Source organism: Amblyraja radiata, chromosome 14, assembly GCF_010909765.2.
Source record: "Amblyraja radiata isolate CabotCenter1 chromosome 14, sAmbRad1.1.pri, whole genome shotgun sequence".
NCBI classification, from domain to species: domain Eukaryota; kingdom Metazoa; phylum Chordata; class Chondrichthyes; order Rajiformes; family Rajidae; genus Amblyraja; species Amblyraja radiata.
In genome coordinates, this window is record NC_045969.1 from 29,993,128 (window position 1) to 30,012,494 (window position 19,367).

The 19,367-nt window shown below is 42.7% G+C and overlaps 1 protein-coding gene across 1 annotated transcript in view; it reads right to left on the minus strand.

The window, feature by feature from the left end:
• The window catches only part of cfap44 (cilia and flagella associated protein 44), a 139,125-nt gene that overhangs the window by 46,264 nt on the left and 73,494 nt on the right, over positions 1–19,367 (minus strand). Inside the window, exons 17-19 of the mRNA XM_033032970.1 lie at positions 16,434–16,582; positions 12,373–12,652; positions 7,788–7,843 (exon numbers count right to left, since the gene is read on the minus strand). Coding sequence (XP_032888861.1) covers positions 7,788–7,843; positions 12,373–12,652; positions 16,434–16,582 — 485 coding nt within the window. The remainder of the gene's footprint in view (positions 1–7,787; positions 7,844–12,372; positions 12,653–16,433; positions 16,583–19,367) is intronic.

Below are 19,367 nucleotides of genomic sequence, written 5' to 3' on the forward strand. Positions count from 1 at the left end.
ACAGTGGAGCGATTAACCCTGGAAAGGGGGGAAACATCTCTCTGAGTTGGACCCAGGAAACTGAAGCAGGCTCACGTAGACTTAATATTTTCTTGATGTTATTAATGACAGATAAATGGATGGGAAGGGTTTAGAGGGCTATGGGCCACATGCAGGCAAATAGGACTATCCCAAGACGCCAACTTGGACGGCACGGCCAAGCTGGGCCGACGGACCGTTTCCATGTTGTACAGCACCATGACTAAGGCCTGTCCATTGGGATTGACATGTTTTGTATTTTTCCTTTCTCAAGATGCAGTGTATTTTGGTGACTATTGCACACTGCAGACCAGAAGCGCCTTCAATACCCAGATATACCAGATCCACACAAAATCTTTTTTTGCGGAAACTTTATAATGCTCTCTACATTATGAAGTACTCGAAAGTGAACCCCATGGGCAATCACTACCAAAGTGTCTGCCCATACAGTCAGTACACCTCTCCTACACTTGCCTCCCATACTAACTCACCCGAAACCCCCCACTCCCCTCCCCACCTTTCCCTCCCAACTCCAGTCCCGCCCCGACCCCCTGGGAAACTGAAGGGGGCGACAATCAACTGCCACGGATACAAATAATGTAATACACAAGAAAGGGCAGATGCTGTTTGACAAAAAGTGAACACACAGTGCTGGAGTGACACAAAGATGCAGCAGAATTTTGGAAACGTCATCCCGTCACCCATTCCTTCTCTCCAGAGATGCTGCCTGTCCGGTGAGTTAAAGAGTGCCCACGGTAGACTCACGAGTCACTACGGTAAACTCACGGGCTACTACGATCTTACAACGAGTTTAAAAGTTTTAAATTTTTACTTCAAGAGTAAATTTGACTCGTGGAAATCTTTCATCATGTTGAAAGATTTTCACAAGTTAACAAGTTTCCCGAGTACCTGTTGTTAGCGTTACGAGTTCCGACGTTCCCGCTATGTTAATTCTAGGTGAGTACCACGAGTTTGATTTGTTTTAAACTCGGGATCACTCGTGGGTGGACTCGCACCGTGAGACAGGGCCATAAGGCAGCAGCTCAGCTGCTGTTCTATCTGTTTGTTTTCCTTCTGTTAAAACAGCAGTTATTGATTTTTCTTTCTTTTTTATAAATGAGGGGTTGGTATTTATGATCGACCAGCTGTCTGGTGTGATTTACAAAGATGATTAGACAGTTGAGATCAGAGCTCATCATATTTTTGCTCAAGCCACCTTCTAAAATGTATCCCACAAGAACCAGATGATTTGTTAATTTGGAATAATGCCCTTGCTGCTTATTTTTAATTATATCCAAGATCTTTACATCCCCACCCCACACAATCTGAAACATTGTTTGAATTTAATTCCTCTTTATTTGTGAAGATAATTGCAAACAAGGACACATTAATATTACAACTTCTATTTAGATTTCAGATCATCCCAGAGCACTTTATAATCATTGAAGTATCTTTGAAATGTTGACTTAGAGCTGAGAGAACTCCAACTGGCCCATGACCAACATTAGCTCATTCAGAACCTCTTCAATGCCCACTCTCAGCAAGAAATTTCCCCTGTCATAATTGTTCACACCATTGCCTTAACTATTCTTTCATATTTTCTATATTTACATACTATTTTAGATTTTCCTTCACTGTCATCTGGTGTCCTTTTACATACTATTTATTTTCTTTTTTTTTAATCTATTTTACAATTCACCCTGAACTCTTGTTAGTTAACAAGATATTAGTAAAAAACAATTGTGCTGGAATTATGAGTTTAAGTAACAAAAGCATGGGTATCCTTCATGAAGGTTTTGTTTCATTTTCATATTTATTTCCATTGTGATCCAGGGAGTTCTAGTTGTGGATATGCTTTCCTTTCTCATTATGAGAATCTGCTCAGTTTGTATCAAGACTAATCATCACTTTCAAAGCCCATCATTGCTCAACAGCTACTTCCAACACCAATCATGATTTCAATTCACCCTTCTCAAATCACAGAAAATGTTTCTTATCTAATTGGATATTTACATCTTTTAACTTTTCTTTATCCTTTTCCATAAATACTTCAACATAAATGCAGCACAAACACTAAAATCTGGATGTTTACACACTGAATCCACATGCCTTGCCCTACTTTATTCCCCATAAATAGGTTTAGCATTGTTTCCTTCCTCATTAGTACATAAACATTTGATTGAGAGTCCTGGAGACTTGAGACTGCAAATGCTGGAATCTTGAACAAAAAATAGACTTCTCCAGTCCGAAGAAGGATCCCGACTCGAAACATTGAATGTTTGATTCTCTCAACAGATGCAATTTGACTCGCTACATTCCTCCAGTAGTTCGTTGATTGAAAATCCTAATTAATATAATTTATTAATATGTCTCTTCCAATGTTTGCACAATTTAATTGTATATCACAATCATATAATGGGGGACAGAGTTCCATGAGTGACCTTTTTTTTCCAGTACAATGCAGTTTCCTACAGAGTGGAAAATGGTTGATGGAATCGATGTCGATACATCGAAGCAGGCTGTGCATGAGTGTTTTCTATCTGAGTGGGTATTACCAAAGCAAGTTAATAGGATAGCCAGAAATGGAATAAAAGATTGGTTAGAAAAGAGAAATCTCTGCCATAGATCACCGCAAGAGTCCTCCACTCTTTGAAAGGATATTGTTTGCAAAATCATTGCATTAACTGGGTTTGGTACCGAAGGCAGTAGAGGGTCAGCATGGGAATGAATTAGACAGAATTGAATATTAGGGATGTGGAAAGTTAGTGGGGAATGGACACTACAAGCAAAGAAAGTGGATGTTGCTTATAGGACAGAAATACTTTCTCTGACCCAAGATGTAGAGCAGGTAGGGCTTGGGTGTCATCACTTACATGGCAATAACTTTTTTGTTTGCATGCTGTTACTTCACAAAAATATAAGAAACAAAATGCTGGAAATACACAGTAAAGTCACAGAGCTGTACAGCATGAAAACTCCCCCTCCAGCCCACCTTGTCCATGTTGGCCAAGTTGGCATTCTAAGCGAGTATCATTTGCCTGCATTTGGCCCATATCCCTCTAAACCTATTCCTTTACATATATCTGTTCAAATGTCTTTGGAATGTGGCAATTCTATAGCTTCCTCTGGCACAAATAGGGACTTCCCTGAATCTCTTGCCTCTAACCTTAAGCCTCTGCCCACTAGTTTCAGAATCCTCTCTCCTAGGAAAAAAACAACGATCATTCACTTTATCAATGTCCTCATGATATTATGCACTTTAGTAAGGTCACCTTCAACCTCCTACACTAAAAGAAAAAAGTCTTAGCCTTTTCAACCTCTCCCTACAATTCAAGCCTGCAAGTCCAGGAAACATCTTGCTGAATCTCTTATGCACCCTTTCTAACAGTAATATACTTCCTATAGCTGGGTGACCAGAACTGCAGACAGTACCTCAAGTGTGGTTTTAGCAATGAGCAGTTTAGCTGCATCATGATAATCCAATAATTGTACTCAATACCCTTCAAAAAGGCAAGCATGTCAAATACCTTCTTCACCACTCTGTCCATCTGACTTACAACTTTCAGGGAAGCCTGCATCTGTACCGCCAGATCTATCTGTTCTACAACACTTTCCAAGGCTCTACCATTTACTGTGAAAATCCTATCCTGCTTTGATATACCAAAATTCAACATCTTATACTTGTCAGAGTTACCGTAAATTCCATTTGCCATACCTTGGCCCACTTTCCTTACTAATCTAGTTCATTGTCCAAACTTAGATTTCCGTCCTCACTACCGACAATACCACCAATTTTGGTGTCCGCTGCAAATTTACTGCCAATCTTAATGTAGATAATAAATAGCAGTGGACCCAGCACTGACACTGCAACACTAGTGAGAGAAATGGGTAATATTTTAGCTTCATGGCCTTTCATCAAAATTGGGAAATTTTAGAAACTAAACAAGTCTTAAGATGCAGAGAGGAGAGAGTGAGCCGAAGTTCGGGAATGTGTGTGAACTTCTGATATTTCTTAACAAGAAATAGGTGTTGACCAAAAATTACTTCCACAACCTCTCTATCACGTTGCTATCATCACAATTATCTACCCTTATCTACCTTGCATTTTCCCTTTCTCTTGGTCAGACTGCATTATCCCCACATATATTAATAACATATTCTGGTCTTGTTACCAAATGTAATTTCATCGATCTACAGTGCCCTCCATAATGTTTGGGACAAAGACCCATCATTCATTTATTTACCTCTGTACACAATAATTTGAGATTTGTAATTTAAAAAAATCACATGTGGTTAGTGCACATTGTCAGATTTTATTAAAGGGTCATTTTATACATTTTGGTTTCATCCTGTAGCAATTACAACTGTGTTTATACATAGACCTCGGCATTGAAGGCTCTGCACTCAGCTGGCTCAGTTCCTACCTTTCCAACAGATCCCACTTCATCTCTCTCCACAACCACACCTCTGCTACAGCCACAGTCACTCAAGGCGTTCCCCAAGGCTCCGTACTCGGCCCCCTCCTCTTCATCATCTACATCCTCCCCCTTGGTCAGATACTCCGCCACTTCAACCTGGACTTCCACTGTTACGCCGATGACACCCAGATCTACCTCGGCACCAAATCCCCCCACAACCCCCCCCCCCCCCCCCTCCCATATCAACTCCTGTTTGTCAGCTATAAAAACCTGGATGCAACATAACTTCCTCAAACTTAACAGCGATAAGACAGAATTCCTCCTCATAGGCTCCAAAGCCACACTCAGCAAAATCAATAACCCCACTCTCACCATCGACGGCTCCACTGTCTCCCCATCTCCCAAGGCCCGCAACCTTGGCATGATCTTTGATTCCACCCTCTCCCTTGAGCCTCACATTCGCCATGTCATTAAAACCTCCTTCTTTCATCTCCGCAACATCGCCAAACTCAGACCCTCTCTCACACCTCCCGCTGCTGAAAGACTCATCCATGCCTTCATCTCCTCCCGACTGGACTATTGCAACTCACTTCTCCTTGGCATCAGCTCCACCTACATCAACCGACTCCAACTGGTCCAGAACGCAGCCGCCCGACTCATCACCCACACCAAATCCTGGCATCACATCACTCCAGTCCTCAAACAACTTCACTGGCTTCCCATCTCCCACCGGATCACCTACAAAATCCTGATCCTCACCTACAAAGCCCTCCACCATCTGGCCCCCCCATATCTCACTGACCTCCTCTCCTCCTACCAACCCTCAAGATCCCTCAGATCCACATCAGCCGGTCTCCTCTCCATCCACAAGTCCAACCTCCGCAGTTTTGGAGACAGAGCCTTCTCCAGGGCAGCTCCCAGGCTCTGGTACTCCCTCCCCCAACTGATCCGCTATTCAGTGTCCCTCACCATCTTCCAGTCCCGCCTCAAGACCCATCTCTTCACCTCTGCCTATCCTTAGCCCCACGTCCCCCTCCCTTTTCATCTGTGCATTAATTGCCTCATATTGTGTTTTGAATTATATTCTGTCTTTACTTTGTGTACTAGTCATGTCTCTACTATTTATTTCATTCCCCTTACATGTTTTTCCTCTACCTGCTAAATTTTTGTAAGGTGTCCTTGAGACTCTTGAAAGGCGCCCATAAATAAAATGCATTATTATTATTATTATTATAGTCCCCCCCACTTCAGGGCACCATAATGTTGGGGACATGTGGCTTTACTGGTGATGGTAATTGCTCAGGTGTGTTTAATTGCCTTCCTAATGCAGGTATAAGAGAGCTCTCAGCACCTAGTCTTTCCTCCAGCCTTTCCATCACCTTAAAAAATGTATTGCTGTTTATCAACATGAGGACCAAAGTTGTGCCAATGAAAGTCAAAGAAGGCATTATGAGACTGAGAAACAAGAATGAAACTGTTAGAGACATCAGCCAAACTTTAGACTTACCAAAATCAACTGTTTGGAACATCATTAAGAAGAAAGAGAGCACTGGTGAGCTTGCCCGCAAAGGGACTGACAGGCCAAGGAAGACCTCCATAGCTGATGATAGAATTCTCTCTATAATAAAGAAAAAGACCCAAACACCTGTCCAACAGATCAGAAACACTCTTCTGAAGTCAGGTGTGGATTTGTCAATGACCACAGACCACAGAAGACTCCATGAACAGAAATACGGAGGCTACACTGCAAGATGCAAACCACTGGTTAGCCGCAAAAATAGCTAGCCAGTTTATAGTTTGCCAAGAAGTACTTAAAAGAGCAACCACAGTTCTGGAAAAAGGTCTTGTGGTCAGATGAGACAAAGATTAACTTATATCAGAGTGAAACATGGTTGTGGTGGTTTTATGGCCTGGGCATGTATGGCTGTTGAAGGTACTAGCTCACTTATCTTCATTGATGATACAACTGCTGATGGTAGTAGCATGATGAATTCTGAAGTGTATAGACATATCCTATCTGCTCAAGTTCAAACAAATGGCTCAAAACTCATTGCCAGGCGGTTCATTCTACAGCAAGACAATGATCCCAAACATACCGCTAAAGCAACAAAGGAGTTTTTCAAAGCTAAAAAAATGGTAAATTCTTGAGTGGCCAAGTCAATCATCCAATCTGAACCGAATTGAGCATGCCTTTTATATGCTGAAGAGAAAACTGAAGTGGACTAGCCCCCAAAACAAACATAAGCTAAAGATGGCTGCAATACAGGCCTGGCAGAGCATCACCAGAGAAGACACCCAACAACTGGTGATGTCCATGAATCGCAGACTTCAAGCAGTCATTACATGCAAAGGATATGCAACAAAATACTAAGCATGACTACTTTCATTTACATGATATTGCTGTGTCCCAAACATTATGGTGCCCTGAAATGGGGGAGGGGGGGGGGGGGGGGGGGGGGCTATGTATAAACACTGCTGTAATTTCTACATGGTGAAACCACAATCTATAAAAATTGACTTTATTAAAATCTCACAATGTGTACTTTAACCACATGTGATTTTTTTTCTATTACAAATCTCAAATTGTGGAGAACAGAGACAAATTAATAAATGATGCGTCCTTGTCCCAAACATTATGTATGACCTAACAAGTGCAACTTTGGAGGACATAGAACCAGAAAGCAGCTTTCATGCCTGTTTCAGTCCTATGATCTGTCTTTGAACTACTTTTACCAGCCTCGATTGCATAAACTCTTAAAAGCTATGCAAAGCAAAATTCTATAAATCTCAGGAATGTTTTATAGGCTTGGGTATTAAGGTTTACAAAGCAGAGAAAGGTAGAGAATTAAGAAATATATTAGCCCTGAATTGCTGAGCAGGTTTGAGGGGCAGGATGGCAGGACTGGCAGCACTCACCTAATTTTCACCCTATTAATTCCGAAAGAATAAAAATCAAGCATGTTTGCAACAAATAGATAATCTACTCTTATCGTAGGACTCTCCAACAACATTATTTAAGCAGCCCCATTAACAAAGCAGAACATCCCAACAAGTTCAGTAAGGTCATCAGAGAAAATGTGGCACTAATGTGCATGGATGGATATTAGAACTAATGACAACGTTTGTGCAAAAGGTAGGTTCAGAGGAGCATAAAGGAGGACCGATTAGCCGTGAAGCAGAAGGCTTTAGGGAAGACAATTTTCCATTAAAATTCTAGCATCCAAAAGTAGTGATTAACTATAAATCTGAACTTTGAACTGTATAGATTTAAGTAGATCTATTTATTCAATAAAACACACCACATTTACATCATGTGGACAATGTTTTTTATATTTCTGAATAACAGCATACCTGTAGGCATTTGGATCATCAATATCATTTGCTAGTTTATCACGTGCAAAACCCATCTGTCGGAAATAAATAAATATATTATTATCCTGTGTAATTAGTGTACATTTCAGCAAATCATACATATTAATGTTTGATGTTTAATGTCCAAGTCAAAGTCAAAGTCAATTTTATTCATCACATGCACCCGAAGTTGCAGTGAAATGAAGTAGCAGCAAACGCAAAGCTCATCTCATGGTTAAATATAAAACCAAAGTTGCAAAGGTAGGCTTAGCCTACTTCGGTGTCTCAAGAGAAAATTCTGGAAGTGGTTAAAATTTTCTCTATATAGTTTCTCCGAATGCCCCACAGAATATGTCGTGTCGGTTCGGCGTCAGATTGTTTTTCGGCTTAAGATCAGATGGGGAATGAACATGACATCGAAAAGCCTCTGTGGCAATCACAGCAGCTTGAAGTCACTGCCACTATTTTACAAACGCAAGCTCAAGCTTCCCCCCCACCCTCCTGTCTCCCCCCGGCTAGTGATTTGATGGATGCGGGGATCTGGACCAATCGCAGACAAAGTCCTGGACAAATCCCGTCCCCGGAGAAGTCATGTCCGTTCTGCGTCTTGTCCTTTCAGCGTGATGTCCGTTCGGCTTCATATCCTTTTGGCGTCATGCCCATTCGATATCTTGGCTTCCACTTCTTGGCTTCGGCTTCTCGTCCTTCGATGTACCATCCGCACACGGTATTGATTTGATTTGATTTGATTTGATTCAACTTTATTGTCATTGTCCATAGTACAAGTACTTAGACAACGAAATGCTTTTACCCATACAGCCATACGAATAATTTTTTTTAAAACAAATAAATAAACAAATAAATACATTGAATTTTTTTTTTAAAAGGACAGATAAATAAATAAATAAAAGCACATAACACAATCATCCATAACATAAACATCCCCACAGCGGTACCAAAGTTTCCCACTGTGAGGGAAGTTCAGTCAACCTCCTCGTTGATGTTCCCCAATGTTCACCCGTGTTGGGGTCTCCCGAGCCGCCCACAGTCGCCGCTACAGGCGGCCCGATGTTCAGGCCCTCTCGTCGGGATGATGGAACTCCAATGTCGGAACAGAAGAACATCCTCAGCGGCTTGTACCTCCGAATCGGCCACTTCCTACCAGAGTCCGCGGTTCCCGAATTCCACAAGCCGAGCTGGGCGGAGATTCAACGCTGGCGGCCCTCGGCAAAGGGTCCCCAGGATTCCGCGATGTTGGTCAGCGCCGCCCGCGCTGGGAGCTCTACAAACCACAGCTCCGCGAAGTCGATGCTGCAGGCCCAACACTCCGGAGCTTCAAACGGCGATCCCAGGTGAGGCATCGCCCGCTCCGCGATGTATCCAGCGCTGCGCCACCGCTGCTGAAGCTTTGGTCTGGTCCCCGGCAGGAAAGGCCGCACCAATCCAGTTGGTAAGCCGCGAGGAGGGGGGTGAGGGCATGACTCGAAAAATTGTCGCATCCTCGCCAGGAAGTATATTCATATAATGTCATAAAGGGGCATAATGGAGGTGATAAACAGAAGATGTAAAAGAGGCTCTTAAGAGGCTCAGGAGATAATAGGTTGGGAGTGGAAATAGAAGACATTGCAGGTTCTTGCATGGCTGGTTAGGTAAAAACAGAACCTGGGAGGGTGACAGGTGAAGAAGGATCGTGTGGATACTTTATGTCAAAGACTGCAGTAAGATTGAGAGAAATGAAAGTTTATCACTTGTGGCTGATAAATACTTAAGCTGGGTAGAAACCTGACTGGATTGAATCAAACATGAAGTTGTTGGGAAGACAGATCTAAATTTGAAAGGTGACAACACATTCAATGCTTTTGGAGAAGCATTTTATCTGCCTCAACCGCTAACCCCAGCAGAACTCACTAGACACTCACCAGCCTCTGTGTAACAATGTTGCTCTGCACATCTGCTTTAAACACTGCCCCACTCACTTTAAAGTTATGTCCTCTAGTATTTGATTTTTTTCAAGATTCAAAAAGATTTTGACTGTCTACCCCATCTCTCTCTCTCATAATTTTATATAATTCTATCAGGTTTCCCCACAACCTCCGGCGTTCCAAAGAAAACAAACCAGGTCTGTCCAGCTTCTCTCTGTAGCTAATACCTCCTAATCCAGGAATCATTCAGTTGAACCTCCTCTGTACCTTTTCCAAAGCCTTCACATCCCTCCTGCAATGGACCAACCAGAATTGCATGCAATCGTCCAAATGCAGCCTAATCAACGTTCTATGAAGCTGCAGCATGACTTCATGGCTCTTATACTCAATGCCCCAACCTATGAAAGCAACCAAACTAGATGGCTTCTTTACCACTCTATCTACTTGTGTTCCTCAATACCCCGAACAATGAAAACATGTATACCATATGCCATCTTTACCACTCTATCCACTTGTGTTGCCACTTTCAGGGAGGTATAGACTAAGACCCCAGGAGTAAAATGCTGTTTAGAGTTATGCCACTAATTGTATAATATTCCGAAACATTCACCCTATCTATTCCCCTCATGATTTTATACGCTTCTATAAGATCTCTCCTCAGGCCTCTTGCAGAGAAATAAATGCAACAGCCTTAGTTTAGTTTAGTTTTGAGATACAACGTGGAAACAGGACCTTCGGCCACCGAGTCCACGTCAACCATCGATCACCCGTGCACTAGTTCTATTTTATTCCACTTTCGCATCCTACACACTAGCGGGAATTTACAGACGCCAATTAATCTACAAACCTGCATATGTTTGGAACTTGGGAGAAAACCGGAGCACCCGGAGAAAACCCATGCGGTCACAGGGAAAGCACACAAACTCCACACAAAGTGGTGTTTAAGAGACTTTTAGATAGGCACATGGATATTCAAGAAATGGAGATATATGATCATGTGCAGGCAGATGAGATTAGTTAATCTTGGCATTGTGTTTGTATAGGCATTGTGGGCTGAAGGGCCTGTACCTGTGCTACCTGTTCTTCCTTAGAAGATTGAGAAGATTCGGTAAGGCGAAGAATATTTAATCAAATTTCTACAGGTGCACAGTAAAGAACATATTGACTGGTTATGGTTTGACAATTTAAATTCTCAGGAATGAAGGAGGTTACAAAGAGTGGTGGACACTGCCTGATCCATCAAAGGAACTAACCTCCCCACCTTCAAAGTGATCTATAGAAGACAGCCAATATTATCAAAGACTCACACCACCCTGGCCAGCTCTCTTTTTGCTCGTGCCATGAGAAAGAAGGTACAATACAGGAGTCTGAAAACCATGACCACTAGGTTCAAAAACAGCTTCATCGCATCAACCATCAGTCTCTTAAAAACTACACAAAAGTAACTATGAAATTCAATGGACCTTGTCTTTGATTGAGCTATGTACTTCGATTTTGCACTTACATAAGAATCCACCTGGAATAGTGCATTTCATTTTGGAGGAGAGATTGCATAGGCTGGGTATGTTTTCCTTGCAGCAGTGGAGGCTGAAGAGATGGGGAATGGACTGATAGAGGTACATAAAATAGCACAATGGCAGAGTGGTACAGGTTAGAAACATAGAAACATAGAAATTAGGTGCAGGAGCAGGCCATTCGGCCCTTCGAGCTTGCACCGCCATTCAATATGATCATGGCTGATCATCCAACTCAGTATCCCGTACCTGCCTTCTCTCCATACCCTCTGATCCCCTTAGCCACAAGGGCCACATCTAACTCCCTCTTAAATATAGCCAATGAACTGGCCTCGACTACCCTCTGTGGCAGGGAGTTCCAGAGATTCACCACTCTCTGTGTGAAAAAAGTTCTTCTCATCTCGGTTTTAAAGGATTTCCCCCTTATCCTTAAGCTGTGACCCCTTGTCCTGGACTTCCCCAACATCGGGAGCAATCTTCCTGCATCTAGCCTGTCCAACCCCTTAAGAATTTTGTAAGTTTCTATAAGATCCCCTCTCAACCTCCTAAATTCTAGAGAGTATAAACCAAGTCTATCCAGTCTTTCTTCATAAGACAGTCCTGACATCCCAGGAATCAGTCTGGTGAACCTTCTCTGCACTCCCTCTATGGCAATAATGTCCTTCCTCAGATTTGGAGACCAAAACTGTACGCAATACTCCAGATGTGGTCTCACCAAGACCCTGTACAACTGCAGTAGAACCTCCCTGCTCCTATACTCAAATGTCAGGTTCTGTCTGTGTAGAGTTTGTACTTTCTCGCTGTGACCTTGTGGGTTTTTTTCTCAGCTGCTCCAGTTTCTTCCCACATTCCAAAGACGTACAAGTTTGTGGGTTAATTGACTTCTGTAAATTGCCCCTAGTGTGCAGGATGCGAAAAGGTTATAGATTGTACAATGTACAGCATAGACATCATGAGCCAAAGGGTCTGCTTCTCTGTTGCATGACTGTGACACATAATTAGTTAATGAGCCAAATGCTGCACTAGTGTAGATGGGGCATATTGGTCTGTGTGGACAAGTTGGGTCGATCTGTTTCCACGCTGATGACGCATGACTCTAAACTGCCATGGGTCCTAATTTGCAACCGTAAGTCGTTTTATTGAACTTACCCTAGGAATTGGCACGACAGCTCGCTTTCTACTGACTAATTCATCAATTTCCTCTTGAGGAAAAATACAGAAGGCAAAGATGTTGCTATCAGCTCCGCATGTAAGCAGAAACTGTTCATCGTGACTGATGCAAATTTGATTAATGTGACCATAGTCATTGTCATGTACATTAAGACTCCAGAATCCTTGCATGGATTTCAGTTTGTAATCATGTGCCTTAATAGAATATATTCGCACAGCTCCATCTTCCATCCCACAAAATAGAAGGTCCTTTTCCGAACTAGAACAAAAAGAAGTTCAAGTGATTATCTTTGAACTCGTTGTATTGACTCTGTACTGTCAACAGTGCATCCACATCAAAAATAAATTAATCTAAGTGTGGTTTATTCATTCTTTCATTAACTGTTACTTCTCACACTGGAAAGGGAAGTGTTTTACATACTCACACATATTTTTGTATTCTTGTGACTTCAAAGATATCATTTCTATTGATTAAATTAAAGTGAGTTTTAAGCCAAAAACGTGTGATCAACAGCACGTTGCTGCACATCAGGAGTGCATTTTATCAGTTGCATCATTTGAATTCTGGTCAGAAGGACAAATATCTATGTCATTTTTACAGATAAACCTTTGCAAACTATTGGATTGCACAGCAGTTATGCCGCATTAGTAGATTTACCAACTTATTCTATGCTGCAAATTGCAAATCCATGACATAGAAAATCTGGAGTATGATTGATCTTGACAATAACAGTTTTTTATGTTACCATTTAAGCTTATTTGCAAGGGTCAATCTGATTCAAATTAACACATCAAATGCATAAACTGAGTGGCCTCTGGTGTTTTAATCTGCAAAACAATTTAGGCCAGTTACAATGGAACCATAGAAATTAGGACATGTCAGTAACAATATGGCTCAATCTGGGGTAGTCTGAAGATGGGACCCAACCAAAACATTATTTGTCCATTTCCTCTATAATGACCAGGTGAAGCTTAAACCAAGCATGTGTGTAGTGTTGTATTTTAGGAGGTCGAATGTAAGAGGAAATGATACAGCTAATGGCAATACTCTAAAAGTGTTGATGTACAGAGGTATCATGAGGTCCAAGTCCGTAACTCCCTAAATGTGGCAACACAAGTAGATAGAGTGATAAAGAACCAAGGCATCACTAAAACGGGTGAGTTGCAGGAAGACTGGAGGATGGCAAATGTTGTGCTTCTGTTTTAAAAGGGCTGCAAGGAAAAGCCTGTGAACTATAGACGTGGGTCTAACATTGTAGTGGCTATTTGGCTTGTTTTGTGTGCCATTAACTATGGCATGTGTCTTTAAATTTTAGACTGCCCATTATATTGTGGGTGGGATTTATGACGTATATTAAAAGGTGTGTTTTGAGCTAAGTTTCTTGCTCAGAAGCTTAGTTGTTAGTTTAGTTTTGGACCAGCATGGAGAAGGTTTACCCTTTGACAATGCGAAGTGTAACGGGAGACACGAGGAGTTTCCTAATGTTTAAAGCGATAAGCTGGAGTTCGGTGAAGATTATAGTAATGAGTCGGAAGAAGTTTGGATGTATCTTATTGTTTTTCATCAACAATAAAGAATTTATTCATCAAAAGACTGTGTTTTTGAAGACTTATCTGTGAAGAAGCTCTGTAGGTCTCTGACGGTGAACTCGCATGCATATAAAGACATTCCCCTTAACCATGCAGTCCATTTAGCGGCTAGAGGGAGTAATCTCTTGAACGATATGAATATCTGGCGCTACAAACATCTGTGGTCGGAAAGCTACTAGACAGTATTCTGAGGGACGCATTTTAAAAGACAAGGGCTGATTAGAAATAGTCAACATTGTTTTGTATGTGGGAGATGGGGCTCACAAATCTGATTGAGTTTTTGAAAAAGTAACCAAAATAGTTAATGAAGGCAGAGCTGTAGATATTACATATATGGATTTTAGCAAGGCATTTGACAAGGTTCCACATAGCAGACTGTTCTGGAAGGTTAGATCTCATGGAATCCAAGGACAGCTAGCTAGGATAGAAAATTGGCTTCATGGAAGGAAAATTGAGGGTGATGGTGGAAGGGTGCTTTTCGGACTGGAGGCCTGTGACCAATAGTATGCCTCAGGGTTCAGTGCTGGGTCCATTGCTGTTTGTCATCTATATAAATGATTTGGATAAGAATGTACAAGGCATGATTCGTAAATTTGCAGCTGACACTGAAGTGGGTGGCAAAGTAGATAGCGAAGATGGTTGTCAAAAATTGCAGCAGGGTCATTTTTGGTTAGGCAAATGGGTTGAGGAATAGTTAATGAAGTTTAATACAGAAAAGTGCAGAATGTTGCATTTTGGTAAGTCTAACCAGGGTATGACCTACAAGTGAATGGCAGTCCTGAACTACTATCTACCTCATTGGTAACCCTCGGACTATCTTTGATCGGACTTTACTGGCTTTATTTTGCACTAAATATTATTCCTTTATCATGTATTTGTACACCGTGGATGGCTCAATTGTAATCATGTATAGTCTTTCCGCTGACTGGCTAGTACGCAACAGGACAGATCCCTGCGGAGCGTCGCTGGTCCAGCCAGAGTCACACTCTTCCACCACAGTCCCCTACCTCGTTGACCAAACTCCTGCTTCCTGAATCCTATTCACCCAGTTAGCTGACCTACATTGTGACCTACGTTGGCTCCCTGATAAGCCTTCATTATAAAATCCTCCTCCTTCAAATCCTTCCATGATTCCACATTTGTCGATCTGTGTTATTTGCTCAAGACCTGATTCTCTAAGGTCTCTTCGGTTCTTTAATTATGGCATCCTTCAATCTTATGTGTAGGAAATAACTGCAGATGCTGGTTTAAATCGAAGGTAGGCACAGAATGCTGGAGTAACTCAGCGGGACAGGCAGCGTCTCTGGAGAGAAGGAATGGGTGACGTTTCAAGTCGAGACCCTTCTTCAGACCCGAAACGTCACCTATTCCATCTCTCCAGAGATGCTGCCTGTCCTGCTGAGTTACTCCAGCATTTTGTGTCTACCTCCTTCAATTGTTTTAGGAGAGTCAGGCATGTGTCAGCTGTTTTGATAATACATTCTAGAATTTCCTCCTGAAAATTTTACTCTCTACCTCTTCTCTGTAAAAGTTTCATAAAACTTTGTCATGTGCAAGATCTTGTTAACCGTGTTGCGACATATCCTGGGAGACGTGGAGTGGAGCGGGCGATGCCTTGCCTCGGTCGCCGCGCTGGATCGACGCGCTGGAGCTCCGGTGAGCTGAGACCGCCGTGTTCAACACCTCCGGGCTGCGGGTCTGCGGAGCGGAGCGGGCGGCGCCGATTTCAACATCGGGAGCCTGGGAGCACCAAACCGGCGCGGCCTTGTCGGCTTCGGAAGCCGCGGTCCCCAGTCAGGAAGCGGCCGTTCCAGGTGGCCCAGCCGCTGAGTGGACTCTCCCAACGCCGGGGCAACAGCACCCTGCGAGAACGGCCAGGAACATCGGGCCTCCATAGAGGCAACTGCGGTGGCCTCAATAGGCCTGACTTTTGGTGAACTTCGGGTTGGGGACTGGACATTGTGCCTTCCCCCACAGTGGTATCCATTGTGGGGGGATGATTTTTTGTCTGTACGTAATCCTGTTAGTCTTTGTCCAAGATGGCTGCCGTGAAGAGAGAGTGGACGCTGGCGCGCTTTAGCTGCCGCTGCTCTCTCTTCACATTATGTTTTTGATTTTTTGTTTTTGGACTGAATTCTGTTTTTAATTTGTGTTTCTGTGATGTCTTTATTATTTATTTTATTCTGATTATATGTTTTTTATTCCTGTTAATCTTTGTAAGGTGTCCTTGAGATGTCTGAAAGGCGCCCAAAAATAAAATGTATTATTATTATTATTATGTTTTACTATATTAGGGAAGGTATATGTGCAAGTTGTGGTTAAAAAAATACATCTTTTACAGATTTACTGTAAGACCAAAGTTGAAATACTGTGCATGATTTTGAGCTACATTTTGAGATGTTTAGAGAATAATTTCAATAAGAGTTAAATTATTGTTTAGCATGGCCTACTTGAATTTCATTTTTTTGATAGAGGTTTCAGCTGCATCTTCAATGGCAATGAAAGCAAATGGCTCTTCTTCACTCTTGGAGATGTCCTCGCTAATTTTATGATTATCTGAAAACTTACAGTGGTAGATATATCCACAATCATAATCACCCTGAAAAAAAAATATTAAAGATTGTCAGTGATTTCACCATAATTGGCCCCACACCTTTCAAACTCATTCACTATTTTCACTTTCACCACAACCCAGAGAAATGGTTCACTTTTATGAAAGTGAACCATTTGACTCATTCTACACTGGAATATCAGTAATCTTGTAGCCAGACACGAGTAAAAAGCTGAATACCATCACCACTAATATCAATTTTGCCTGTCAACTCTAGCGAGGGCGAGGAGTCCAAAGATCCCAGTCAATGCATATTCCAAAGTGTATCCGATTCCATGGATCACTTCTCTATGCGAGTTGACTTCCCATTTTCATCTAAAAAAAAAACAAAGCTCATCCAAAGCTCTGTTGCCTTATTGCAACTTTCACAAACTTTCATTCACCCACAACTCTTTTGTGATCTACAGCGACTCTGAGGTTGACAATTATAATATTAATTGGTATTTGAAAATCCTCCCGTTATAACATGGAACGTGGAACTGTACAGCACAGTAGCGTGCCCTTGGGCCCACAAGGTTTGCGCCGAACATGATGCCAAGTTAAACTCATGTCATCTGTCTGCATCTATTCTTCACTCTTGGAGATGTTCTCGCTAAATTTATGATTATCTGCATGATCCATATCTATTTATTCCCTGCACTTCCATGTGCCTATGCAACGTGTCTGCCTCCATCACAACCCTGGCATTGCGTTCCAAACCTCCACCACTCTATGTATAAAGCTTCCCCCTTCACCTAATGGCTATGGCCTCTAGTGTTGGACATTTTCACCCTGGGAAAAAGGTTCTGTCTAGCCTATGCATGCCTCTCATAATTTTATACACTTCTATCCCCCCAACCTCCGATGTTCCAGAGAAAACAATCCAAGTCTACCCAACCTTTCCATATAGCTGAAACCCTCTATTCCAGGCAGCATTCTGGTAGAACTCCTCTGTTCACTCTCCAAAACCTCCACATCTTTCCCGAAGTGGGGCTACCAGAACCACACACGATATTCCAAATGAAGCCTAACCAAAGTCCTATAGAGCCGCAAAGTCATATATTCAATGTCCCTAGCAATGATGGCAAGCATACCATGCACTTTCTTAACCATCCTTTCTATTTGTTCTACTACCTTCAGTGAGCTATTAACTTGGACTTCTGAACAAAGGTCTCGACCCAAAACGTCACCCATTCTTTCTCTCCAGAGATGCTGCCTGTCCTGCTGAGTTATTCCAGCATTTTGTATCTACCTATGCCTCTCATTACTTTATGTACTTCAATCTAGTCTCCCCGCAGAGAAAATGATCAAATTTTGTCCAAACTCTCCTTATAGCTCATAGCCTCTAATCCAGGCAACATTCTGGTAAACCTCTTCTGCACGCTCTCCAAAAACTCCATATCTTTTCTGTAATGAGGTAATCAGAATAAAGATCTTAAAGATATGGGGAGAAGGCAGAAACCGGGTACTGATTGGGGATGATCAACCATGATCACATTGAATGGAGGAGCTGGCTCGAAGGGCTGAATGGCCTACTCCTGCACCTATTGTCTATTGTCTATAGAACTGCACAAAATATTCTAAATGCAGCTTAACCAAAGCCCTATAAAGCTATGACATGACTTCCTGACTTTTACACTCAATGCCCCCGATGAGACTTTCCATTCTGATGTCCTCTTTCTTTAGTGAACTAGGTTTCTCCCCTTCTGTCCTAGATGGATCTCTCACCTATGTCTCCTCTGTGTTCCATATTTCCACTCTTGCTCTCCTTCCCTCCCAGACGGAACAAGAATAGGGCTCCTCTACTCCCCACCAGTTTTCACCCCACCAGCCTTCATGTCCAACACATTATCCTCCGACATTTCCGTCACCTCCAACTTAATCCCAGTCACATCACCAGTCACATCTTCCCATCCCCACTCCTCTTTGCCTTCTATAGAGACTGCTCCCTCTGCAGCTCCTTGGTTTACTCATCCCTCCCCACCCAAACCACTCCCTCCCCAGGTACTTTCCCCTGCAACCGCAGATGTAATACCTATCCTTATACCTCACCCCAGGGCTCCAGCCAGGGATCCCAGCAGTCCTTCCATGTGAGGCAGAGGTTCACATGCATCTTCTCTAACCTCATTTACTGCTGCATTCCAGATGTGGCCTCCTGTATATCGGGGAGACCAAGCATACACTCGGCAATCCGTTTTGCCGAAGATGTACGCTTGGTCAGCCTAGGTCTACTGGATCTACTGTTTGCTAAACATTTTAATTCCCATTCCAATACTGACCTTTCTGACCTCGGCCTCCTCAATTACCAGCGTCAAGTCACATGCAAAATGGAGGAATAGCACCTTATATTCCACTTGGGTAGCTTACAAACCAACGGTATGAACATGAAATTCAACCATTTTAGGTAACCTCTAACAACCCCTCACCCACCCTCCCTCTCCTCCTCCCCCCCCCCCCCCCCCCCCCCCCCCCCCCCCCCCCCCCACCCTCTCCTATACCCCACCTGGACTCTCTCCTATTTATTCCCTCCACCCCACCTACATTCCTTCATCTGGTTTCACAATTCGCAAGACTTCAATCCTATTGCCTCACACCTATTTATACACCTCTGGCATATTCAACCATCAGCCAATCACAAGCCCCCTTGCCTGTGCTTACCTATTACTTGCTGCGCTTTCTCTTGCCACTCCTCTCTTCTTGCTTAACTCCCCCTTCCCCCACAATCAGTCTGAAGAAAGGTTCCCGACCCAAAATGTCACCTATCCATGTTCTCCAGGGATGCTGCCTGACCCGT